At 46.3% G+C, this 11,946-nt stretch overlaps 1 protein-coding gene across 1 annotated transcript in view; it reads left to right on the forward strand.

Annotated features, from left to right (window-relative positions):
• SLC13A2 (solute carrier family 13 member 2) overlaps positions 1 to 6,450 on the forward strand; it is a 44,076-nt gene extending 37,626 nt beyond the window's left edge. Inside the window, exons 10-12 of the mRNA XM_001368620.5 lie at positions 905 to 1,066; positions 1,949 to 2,086; positions 5,746 to 6,450. Coding sequence (XP_001368657.1) covers positions 905 to 1,066; positions 1,949 to 2,086; positions 5,746 to 5,916 — 471 coding nt within the window. The 3' untranslated portion in view covers positions 5,917 to 6,450. The remainder of the gene's footprint in view (positions 1 to 904; positions 1,067 to 1,948; positions 2,087 to 5,745) is intronic.
• Positions 6,451 to 11,946: the final 5,496 nt, after the last annotated feature.

Genomic DNA, 11,946 nt, shown 5'->3' on the forward strand with positions numbered 1-11,946 from the left:
GAGAGATGGCTGATACAGTGGGGGAGAGGAGAGAGATGACCAGAACAAGGTCTCCCTTTCTGCTTAAGAAACCAGCTCAGACTGTACTCCTTCCCCTTGCCCCCAGCATTAGTGGGGGGAGGGAAGGAGGCACACCTAGCACAGGAATGATGATAATAGGGAGTAGAGGTGGAGACAACCAGGTGATCCCCCTTTCAGAGGATTACCTTTTCCCCATCTCTTTGCCTCTTACCTCCACCATTTTGTTTCTGCATTAGAATGTTTCCCATTGTCTTGAGAAGTCTTTTTGGCACCAGGAAATATGGAGCCAGGGGATAATAGTCTGGTCTTCTCCCTGCCCTAACTGGTCCTAGGTCAAGGAAGGGGCAGGGAGGAAGTGGGGCCTGGAACCCAGGTCTCTCCTTTCATTCTGTTCTCTCTTCCTACTCAAATCATTGGGCTCAATCTCTTGATCTGCCAAAATGGAATCAAGATTCCCATTGCCTACCTTTTTTGCATTTTTCCTTGGCAAAACAAAACAAAAATGGAAAAGGAACAATGTTCTTGTTCCAAAGCTAAGAGACAGGACACACAACATCTTGGGGCAGCTAGGTGACTCCATGGATAGAGCTCTAGACTTCAGAATCCTGAGTTCAAATCTACTCAGATACTTACTAGTTGTATTATCTTGGGCACATCATTTCATCCTGTTTGCCTCAGTTTTCTCATTTGTAAAATGTGCTAGAGAAGGAAATAGCAAACCACTCCAGGATCTCTGCCAAGAAAACCTCAAATGGTGTCGCAAAGAGTGGAACATGAACCACATAGCATCTTGGCCCAACCCAGGGCTCCTGGATGAGGTGACCATGTTCTCCTAGTTCCTCAAGTGAGTGCCATGTCTCTTCCTATTCCTTGTGCCCCATAGAAATCAGGCCTGTCCCATTGGCTGGGAAGCAAGCTGACACCTCTGCAATCAATCCCTTCTCCAGCCATTGCCTTCATCCTTTGCCTCCTTGTGGCTACCTTCACTGAATGCACCAGTAATGTGGCCACCACCACCCTCTTTCTGCCCATCCTTGCTTCCATGGTAAGATACTGTTCTCCCCCATGTCTCTGCGCATCCTGCCTTTCAGGAGTCCCTCTTCCCTCACATCTCCTCATCCCCAGGCTGACCTGGAGCACAAAGTTTCTTAATTTCTAAACTAGGCTCCCAAGATGCCTGCAATTTGTGGAAGGGAGTGCAGAATCCCCAGCCTCCTTGAGCTGCCAGGCCCTGGTGACCTCTGGATGCCTGGCTCTCTGGCCCCTGACTCACCTCCACCCCCTACCCTTCCCACCCCCATTCCCTATCCCGGCTGACATCACCAGATGAGAATCTAGTTGGTTGTTCTGTCATCCCCCTCCCAACCCCTCCCAATCTGAGTCTTGGTCACCCCCAAAGTGACCAGGTAAGATTTCTCACCAGGGGCGTCCCTGGGCCCCAGCCCTTTCAGGGAGCGTTCCCACAGCCCTTTGATGGAATCCCTGTGGTCCCTTTGAGATCAGTTTTATGGGCCCCTCCCCTCTCCACACCTGAAGGGAAGGTCAGCATAGTCATCCCCTTAAGTAGATCTAAGGCCCAGAAAGGTGAAGGGCCCCTCTTAGCTCACAAAGGACCTTCTTAAGTGAGGAACAAGCCCCAAAGCTCTGAATCCTGGGAGATTCAGCCTTGTCTGAGAATGTGGGACCTAAAACTGGCCCCACCTCCACCTTCCTCTGTGACCTTGGCCAAGTCACTTTCTAGGACTCATCCTCAGTCTCCTCACTTTATCTGTGAAATAAAGGGATGGGATCTGGTGGTATGGTTATACCTCCTTCCCCTTCCCACCTCCTTACCTTCAGGAGAAGAAGACTTCCTGGTTCTTTCATTTCCCCCTACTATTTCCTGGTGGTTCTTACCTCCCATCCTGCTCTTTGTCTTCCTTGCTAGGCCCAGGCCATCTGCCTCAACCCACTCTATGTGATGCTCCCCTGTACTCTGTCAGCCTCACTAGCCTTCATGCTCCCTGTGGCCACCCCACCTAATGCCATCGTCTTCTCCTATGGGCAGCTCAAAGTGATTGACATGGTAAGTAGGGAAGAAGAAGGCAGGGTGGGAAATGCTCCCAACACACATACAGACCCAACTCCATCCTCTCTTTTCTCTTACCCTGCTCCATGAGAATAGTCTAGAGTGAGTAGTGAGAGAAAGGTAGAAACTGAGGGTCCTAATAGACCACAAGCTAGATACCAGACTCAATTCCAATGTTCTCTCCTACATACCCCCTTAGGTACCAATCACATGCATGTGTTTTGTCTTTACCCATTTACATACATGTTATCTCCCCCATTACTTCAGGGGGGTCTACTTTTGCCTCTCTTTGCACCCCTAGCTTTTAGCAGAGTGCCTGGAACATAGTAAACACCTAATAAACACTTGTTGATTTATTAATAGAAGACATGAAAAAGAGGCAGCTAGGTGGCTCAGTGGATAGAGCACCAGGACTGGAGTAAAGAAGACCTAGCTTCAAATCTAACCTCAGATAATACCTAGCCATATGAACCTAGGCAAGTCACTTAACCCCGTTTGTCCTTCAGTCTTAGAGTTACTGAGACAGAAAATAAGGACTTAAAAAAGAAGACATGAGAAGATCCCATTCTTAAGAGTCCAGGTGGAGATGCAAAGGAAAGAGGGTGATACAAGCAGCACCTCAATTAGCAAGAGAGAAGAAGGGCATCCACTCTCCTCCCTTCTCCAAAAACTATAGCATGGGGCAGTCCAAAGAGTGATGAGCTGGCTGTGGATTCATATCCCAACTCTGACACTTAATATCTGTAGAATCTTGGTGGGCAAGAGATTTCACCTTCCTTGGGTGCCTTAATTTCCTTGTGTGCAAAATGAGAGCATTGGGCTAGATGACTTCTGGGGTCTCTTCTAGCTTTCGAGGCATGGTCCTGAGGTATTTGCCTTTGATTCTACTTCTTCCTCCCTTCCCTTGTCCCTAAAAATGTAAGTTCCTTGAGGGGAGAAACTACTTTGAATCCCCAAGCACCTATCAAAGTGCCCTACTTATGAGAGACACTGAGGCATTTAGTCTTTGTGGGTTAGGTTGGGATGGGATGGGATGGGATGGGATGGGATGGGATGGGAACAGAAGAGAAGACATGGGATGGAAAAAGAAGAGATGGGAAGGGATGGGATGAGAAAAGATGAGATGAGATAGAATGGGATGGGATGGAATGAGATGAGATGAGATGGGACAAGATGGAATGGGAAGAGAAGAGGTGGGATGGGAAAAGAAAAGATGCAATGGGATTGGATGAGGGAAAGAGATTGGATAGAATGGAATGGGATGGGATGGAATGAGATGGGAAGAGGACAAATAAGAAGGGATGGGAAGAGAAGAAATTAGATAGAATAGGATGGGATGAAATGGGATGGGAGGAGATAGAGAAGAAAAGAGACAGGATGGGAGGGTACAGGATCCTATAGGAAAATATTCTATAAAGTACATACCTTCTGTCCTGAGAATGCCATCCCCAACCAGGGGAACATTTCAGCTTCTCTCCAGAGCATGATTAATTCTCTGCCTCTGGATCCATCTTGACTATCTTGACTTTAAGAGGGATCTCGGGTACTTGGAAGAGGTCTAGAGGGAACCTATATAGATATATACTGGGATATAAACTACTATCCCCAATTTAAAAGTTCAGTCACTGAAATTACTTCTCCCAGAGAAGAGAAGGCTGAGGGAAAACTGAGTAATATGAACAGAGAGATGGATACTGGTTTCAGGACTTCTTAACTGGAGTGGTAGACAAGAGGACTGGATTTGGAGTCAAGAAGTTAGAATCCTTCCTTAGACTCTTATTGGCTGTGTGGTTCCAAGCAAGTCATTTAACGTCTCAGCCTCTGTTTCTACATGTGTAAAATGGGTATAATGTTAGTACCTACTTTACCCCACTGGGTTGTTGTGAGGCTCAAGTGAAAGAGTATATGTGAAATGCTTTGGAAACTATAAAATGCTATAGAAATATTAGTTATCAGATATTTAGTTGTGGGGTTTGCCATGGGACACTTGAGTTTGACTGAAAGGACAATTTTCCGACAGTTGAAGGCAGAGGCATGTTCTTTTCCTTCCAGAGCCATTGGAAGGGATCCTAAGCAAACACATGTCTAAGTGGTATTCAAGAGCGAATCTGCCCAGGGAGCAGCTAGATTACTCAACAGATTGAGAGCCAGGTTTGGACACAAGAGGTCCTGGGTTCAAATCTAGCCTCATACACTTGTATCACTGTGGGCAAGATACTTAATCCCCATTGCCTACCCCTTGCCATTTTTCTGCCTTGGAACCAATACCCAGTATTGATTCTAAGATGGAAGAGAAGGAAGGAAGGAAGGAAGGAAGGAAGGAAGGAAGGAAGGAAGGAAGGAAGGAAGGAAGGAAGGAAGGAAGGAAGGAAGGAAGGAAGGAAGGAAGGAAGGAAGGAAGGAAGGAAGGAAGGAAGGAAGGAAGGAAGGAAGGAAGGAAGGAAGGAAGGAAGGAAGGAGAGAGGAGGTTAGGAAGTGAGGGAGGAAGGAAATGCCCTCTTTTCCCAGAGGGAGAATAGAAGCAGCCTTCTACCCTATGGCCCAGCTGCCTTTTCATTCCTGACATTCCATTCTTCACCAGAGGAATCATGGAAACACCACTAGAAGGGGCATCTGGGTGGCACAGGGGATAAAGAGCCAGACCTAGAGTCAGGAGGATCTGGGTTCTTATCTGACCTCAGACACTTCCTAGCTGTGTGACCCTGGGCAAGTCATTTAACCCTGTTTGCCTAGCCCTTGCCCTTCTGCCCTAGAATTGTCACTAGAATAGAAAGTAAGGATTTAAGGGGAAAAAAATTAAAAGGCCATTGGACTTGAAGTAAGGAGACCCTGAACTCAAAACCTGGCTCAGATATCTATTAGTTTCAAAACCCAGAAAAAATCATTTAAATCTCTGTTTCTCGGTTTATGCATCTGCAAATGGAATAGGGGATGGCCTCTGAGTAAGGAAGGAAACAAGATTTCTAGTTTCCTTGTTAACTGCCTTCTATATACCAGGTACTGTGCTAAGTGCTTTATAAAACTTATTCATTTGATTTTCATAAGAACTCTGGGGAAAAGGTGCTTTTTTTATTCACATTTTGCAATTGAGGAATTTATGGCAGATAAACATTGAGCAATTTGGCTAAATTCACACAGTTAATAAACTACTAAGTGTCTGAGGTTGGATTTGAACTCATTTGTCTTCCTGACTCTCAGGCCCTGCCCTCAACTACCCTCTAAGATCCTTTCTAGTTCTAAATTTACAATTCTGTGATCCCAGTTCCCCAATCAATCAACAAATTTCAATACTAAACCCTAGGGATACCAAGAACAGTAAAGACACTCCCTGCCCTCAAGGAATTTCCATTCTAATGTCAATCATTCTTTTTTTTTTTAAAGCCTTGCTTGCCATCTTAGAATCAATACTAAGTATTGGTTCCAAGGCAGATCAACAGCAAGGACTAGGCAATGGGAGTTAAGTGATTTGCCCAGGGTCACACAGCTAGCAAGTGTCTGAGATCACATTTACCCAGGACCACCCATCTGCAGGCCTGGCTCTTTATCCACTGAACCACCTACCTGCCCCATCTAAGGTCATTCAAATTGGACGGGGGAATATTATTGAACTACTCATTCACTGAGCCCTATTACCTTCCATCTCTCCCTTCTCCCAGGCAAAAACAGGATTCCTTCTCAATATCATTGGCGTGCTGACAATCACACTGGCCATCAACACTTGGAGCTACCCTATCTTTCAACTGGACCAATTCCCCACCTGGGCCCAGGGCAACGATACCTCCTGCCAGGTTAATGGCCAGGGCAACACAAACTTCACTTCCCCTTAATCTCTCTGGGGAGGAAGACAGCTCAGAGAGAAGCCGGTGATCCTTACTTGAACACATACACCCAGATCCTTCAACTTCCATCTGGGCAGGATTGGAGATGGTGAAGAAGTGGTCCCAGCATTAGTATGTGTGAGCACATGTGTACATAGTAGTGTGTGTTCATGTTTCTTGGCCGGTATGTGTGTCATAGGGCATGTATGCTCTATATTTGTATTTGCATGGCATGCCTGTCTGTGTGTGTTTATGTGTATCCATGTGACAGCTGAATGAGGGTATTTTGTGCCAACACCTCCTTTGGTTTCTCAACACACATGGCCTCAGCCTCTTTTGACTATATTTATTGAGACTCTAATGAGGGTCCAATTGGAAGTTCACATGTCCTGACTGACTTGAATTTCAGTCCCTCAGCAGGGTGCTTAGCCACTTCAGGACCTGGCTGGACAGACAGCTCCTTCTCTTGAAGAGTCTGGAGTGGGGTAGGGGAAGAAGGAGGGTTCAGAGTATTTGACACATTAAAGATTTTTCTGTACCTTAGACTATTCACTCTCATTTAAGGGCTGACCTCAGCATCTCTCTCTCTCTCTGAACAAATCAGCCTGCACATTGGCCCCAGAGTTGGGGGTGTCTGGGCAGTCAGGAACAGAGGAGAGGGAATGCCCTGTCTTGAGACTAGAGTGGCCCTTGTTCTAGTCAGAAGTCTTCTCTAGGGTATCAGCAGAGGTTATTGGAAAGAGTTCTACCTCTCAAGTCAAGCAGAGGACCTGAGTTAATATTTTACATTTGTTGTTTAATCCCTGGGGTGATGTAGACAAATCACAATCTCTTTGGATGTCAGTTTAATCATCTGTAAAATTGAGTTAGTCTAGATGGCCCCCAATCTATGATCCTAAAACATGGGTTCAAATCCTGTTTGTCCACTGATTGCTTAGGCAGATCATTTGTTTTCTTTGACATCACTTTTTTTAATCTGAGGAGGTTGGACTGGATGACTTCTAAAATTCCTTCTAGATCTAAATCTGTTCTAGAACTTGGTAAGAAGAGAGAATGACTGGAGAAAGAGAAGAGAGAAATACTGGAGGGAGAGGAACTGACTGTGATGGGCTTGTTCTCAGACATGGGATCGTGGGCTTTGGAGCTGAAAGAGATCACCTTAACCTAATCCTTTCATTTTACAGATGAGGAAACTGAGGCTCAGAGAGAAATAACTTGCCCAAGAACACAGCTAATATGGAGTTAAAACAGGATTTAAACCCAGATCATCTAGACTTTAAATTTAGCACTTTTCCCACTGTACCAAGATTTAAGGAATCATTTCAGCCTCACCAAAAGGCATCTACCATCCCAAACAGTTGCCCAAGGGAAAGATGATCGGGGAGAAAGTTAACCAGGGGAGACAGGAAAGATTCACTCCCCTTTAGCAAGCCCAACCTGTTGGGGTTGTGAGAGAACAGAACAGCACAATTGAGCCCCTGGACACCAGCTCCTTGTGGCCCAACACTGTGGGGGTGTGCAGCCCCTCCCCCTGCCCCCATGCCAGCCTCTCCCCCTGGCATCCATAGCACAGAGAGAAGGTAATGCCTGGCACTGTTGCCAGGGCCAACCGGAGTAGGCGCAGCCACCCAAGAAAAGCAGAGCTGACATCACCACAGCCAGGCTAATTGGGAGCTGCCGGTCCCTGCGTGTCTTTGGGAAAATCAGCCTACCCCTTCCCAGAGCACTCCCTCCCCATTTACATAAAACCCGACACCCCTGCCAGCTCCAGCGAGCGCCGTCATCCGGACCCTTTCTCGGGCTGGTAAAACCGGTCAGGGAGGGGAGGTAGTGCCACCCAAAGGAAGGGGCACAATAATTTGCAAGGCAGCCCCTTTCCAACTTCCCTGAATAACTGCACTTGACGCTGGAGAAGAAAGGATAGAAGGTAAACTTAAAGTAAACATTTTAGCAGACTCTTTGAGGTTTACCAAAGACTTCCCTAGCAGCAAGCATCTAAAATACTCGGGTGCTCTTAATTATACCCATTTTCTAGAAAAAGAAACTGAGGCTCAGTGAGGGCAAATGATTTATCCTGTAGTCACATAGCTAGTGAGTCACAGCCTAGACTCAGAGATTTTAGAGCCAGAATCTTAGAGTTTTCAAGACACACACACACACACACACACACACACACACACACACAATTCCATTTTACAGATGAGAAAACTAAGGTACCCAGAGATTTGAACCTAGATTGCTAGAGTCCAGGCTTGAAGCATCACGATGGAAAGAACACTGAATCTGAAATCAGAACCTGGCTTCAGATCCCATCTATGTGACCTGGAGAAGTTACTTCACCTCCCTAGGCCTCAGTTTCTTCCTCTGTGAAATGAGAGGGTTGGACCAGATGGCTTCTGAAGTCCCTTCCAGCCCTAGATCTGGGAGCCTATAAAAATGTCTCAGAAGTGTAACCATCTGCAGAGCCCAAGGCCAGCCAGTGCTACCCTATAATCCCTTCTCCCCTCCATGGCCCCCAGATTCCTTATTATTGACTCTTAGCATCTGAAGGTCCCTAGTATTTCACTGATCAATGTCATTTTTAAGTACACTTGCCCATTTTTCAGAAGCTTCCAAAGCATCCCCCCTGCTTGTCATTATCTAACGCTTCCTACTGCACCCACGACGCCCTAGGGCTGCCCACTGGAGCTATGTTTGCCCTCTATGGAGAGAAAAGGAAACAGGTATGGGCAGGAAAGCAGGTGAGACTCCCAATAACTGTAGCCTGAGAAAGCCTTCGCACCAGACTCCTGCTCCTTGGCATGGAATATCACAATTTCAATCACCTCCCACAGAAGGAGGGTGAAGAGTGCGAGTGTCCAGTGGGGATTGGACAGAAGGAGAGATGGGCCAGGGAGAAGGGAAAAAAGAAAAATGAGAAGGGAGGGGGCTGCTGAGATGGGAAGAAGGCAGCTGTCCCCTGAGGGTGAAGCAGGGGGTACATCCTGACAGCACTTGCCAGGAGATTCCCAGAGAAGTGAGGAGTTCTCTGGAGCCAGCTGTCCTTGGTCCCTGGGGGCCGGCATTCCTCACCCATGAAGTACAGGGATATAAATCACTTCCCCCACCTCCACCTCATAGACACAGCCACACCTGGGAACCCTGCCCCCTTGGGGGACAGCCCCCACGTTAGGGATGTGATGTCCCCACCCTCACTCCTTCCCCAGATTTGGGCTTTCCACTTTCACATAGCCCACCCCTTTATTAGAACCATTCTGCCCAAATGAAAGCTTACCTATAACCCCACAGGGTAGTGGGTTCACTCCAATCCTTAGAAACCGCCCCCAACCTCAAATATATACCCATGGTGGAAAAAATAAAGCCCCTCCCTTGATCTCCACCCACCTACCCACATTTAATCCCATATTAGGGCAAACTCAATTCACTTAGCATTAGACCAAAACATAGTTCTACTTTAAATGTGGATACTCTCAGGGGCAACTAGTTGGTTCAGTGGATTGTGAATCAAGATTAGAGATGGGGGTCCTGGGTTCAAATCCAACCTCAGACACTTCCTAATTATGTGACCCTGGATAAATGATTGCTTAGCCTTTATCACTCTTCTGCCTTGGAATGAATATACAGTATTGATCCTAAGACAGAAGGTAAGGGTTTTTTAAAAATTGTGGATATTCTTAATCCCTGCCCACTGCCCTCAATTCCTTTGAAGATCTAGCCCCAGAAAGAGAACAAGGTCACTCTTCTCTGGGGAAGTCAGCCTACTTTTTCTTTTCTTTTTCTTTTTTTAAATAATATTTCATTTCCAACACACACACACACACACACACACACACACACACACACCAATTACATGTCCAAAGAGCTTCAGTATCATTTAATTCTCCCAAAACAGGCAAGGGAAAAAGGAGGATAGGGGAGTGGGGAGAGAGACAAAAAGACAACAAGTTCCCATGCAAATACTTGGATCCTGCCAGGCTAGAGGTGAGGTGATGGGGAGCAGGGAGAGGGGTCCACTGTTCTAGGATTTCCAGCTCTTCCCTCCCCCCATCATTGGGAGATCTGTAAGTATGGCAGAAATAGCCAGGTCCCAGTCGGGTCAAGGTGATCAGACCTGGCCATTCTTCTGGGCTCAGGCTGCCAGGCCTCACCCAGCCATTCAGAAAATAGCATTCTCAGCAGCAGCACCTGCTGCACTAATCACCATCATTAGACCAGCAATAAAGCGGCACCAGGACCAGGGATCCTTTGAAGGGCTTGTTGGCCTCCAGCTAGACTTGTACTGACATCCCCCTCCCATCTAGGGCCATGACAGGTGGATAGGACAGAGTAAGGAGGCTGGCAAGTATGAGTGCACCCCCTTCTCCTGTTTTCTGCTGAGATTTTGGAGGGACTTTAGCAAGGATCAACTCAGTGCAGAAAGAATTTACTGGCACATAGTAGGCCCTTCATAAATGGTTATTGACTGACCAACTAACTTAGAGTGATCTAATAATTGAACTGCCTGCGTGAGGTGGGAAGAAGTAGTGAGGTCTCCATCATGGAAAGTATTCAAACAGAAGATGGATGACAACCTATCAGGAATGGTGTAGAAGGGATTCCTGCTTTGAATGAGAGGTAGAACTAGCTAATTTCTGAGGTCTTTTATTCTATACTTATTTAATATTCCATATCTGTATATGCCAGGTGAACTCAGGAAAGCATCCTGACCTCGCTGGTCCCCATTGTCCCAAATTGTAGAATTCCTGAGAATTCACTTGCTCCTTGCCTTCTCCCTCCAAGACTATACCGGGGAGCTTCCATCTTCCAGGCTAGATGCATCAATGAAAACCCCAAGTCTGCCTCTACCCTTACCCGAAAGTCCATCCCAGGACCTGCCTCAGCCTCAGGGGTAGGGGCAGGGGGTGGGAGGGAGGAGAAAAGAGCCAAATGCTGTCTAAGCAAAGTGCCTCACCCCAGCCCAGTCATGGAGAAGGAGGAGCCTTCTGGGAGGAGAGGAGGGCCCTTGGTCCCAAGTTAGGAAGAGAGGGAGGGGACCTGGGTCTCTCTGGCCTCACACTCCCATGATTCACCCCTTAAGCAAATGCCTGGGGCTCCTGCTCTCTCTGGTCTTTCTTTTAGTTGGATGGTGCTAGGGGTGCCATTGAGTATTCGGCAGCAAGATTCCTGCCACTCAAATCAGGGGCGTAGCAGGGGACTTCTCCCTTGGGCCAACTGGCTTTCCAAGAAGGATGAAAGTTAGGCTTGGGGGAGAAAGGAATAAACATTTATATGGCACCTAATATATAGCAGGCACTCTACTAAGCACTTTTTACAAATACTACAACCTCACAACTCAGCAAGATAGGGGCTATTCTTATCCCTATTTTACAAGTGAGAAAAATGAGATAGAGATTAAGTAATTTACCTGAATTCACACAACTAATCTGTATGCCTCCTAAGGAAGAAAATCCCCCCAAACTAATCAGGGTCAGGTAACACCCCCCCAATAAAAATATCTAATCCATCTGGCCTGCCCTTTTTCCCATTCCTTCCTTTAATCAACCATTCCTGTCTTTGAGCATCCTTCATCATCTAGAAAGTTGCTGAGTTTGAAGTCACAGGTTGGAATCCACCTCTTGGATTTGTCTCCTCTGTATGCCCTCTGGGAAATTAATTTACCCCTATGTGCCTCAGTTTCCTCATCTGTAATAAAAGGTTGAGCAATATGGATTCTGAAGCCTCTTCCAATTTTAAATCAATGAACCAATGATATATTTGAATTCCCTCATTTAATGTTCTTTAAATTCATTCTAAATTTAAACTCCAAATATGATGAGGACATCCATAACTACAGTAGAACTGAAAAAAAAAAGGACTGTGTATAAAACTTCCTGTCTCTGTAACTGATGACTTCCTTTTCCCTTTAAATATATAGTAAATTTAGTGTGGAACATTCAAAGCTGTCCTATTTGTCTGTGTTTCCTTTTGATCTTCCTTCTAGTTTCTTTCCTACATTTAAAAAATACTTCAAAGGGCCCCTTCTCTTCTTCCCCCTTTTTT

Source organism: Monodelphis domestica, chromosome 2 (genome assembly GCF_027887165.1).
Source record: "Monodelphis domestica isolate mMonDom1 chromosome 2, mMonDom1.pri, whole genome shotgun sequence".
NCBI classification, from domain to species: domain Eukaryota; kingdom Metazoa; phylum Chordata; class Mammalia; order Didelphimorphia; family Didelphidae; genus Monodelphis; species Monodelphis domestica.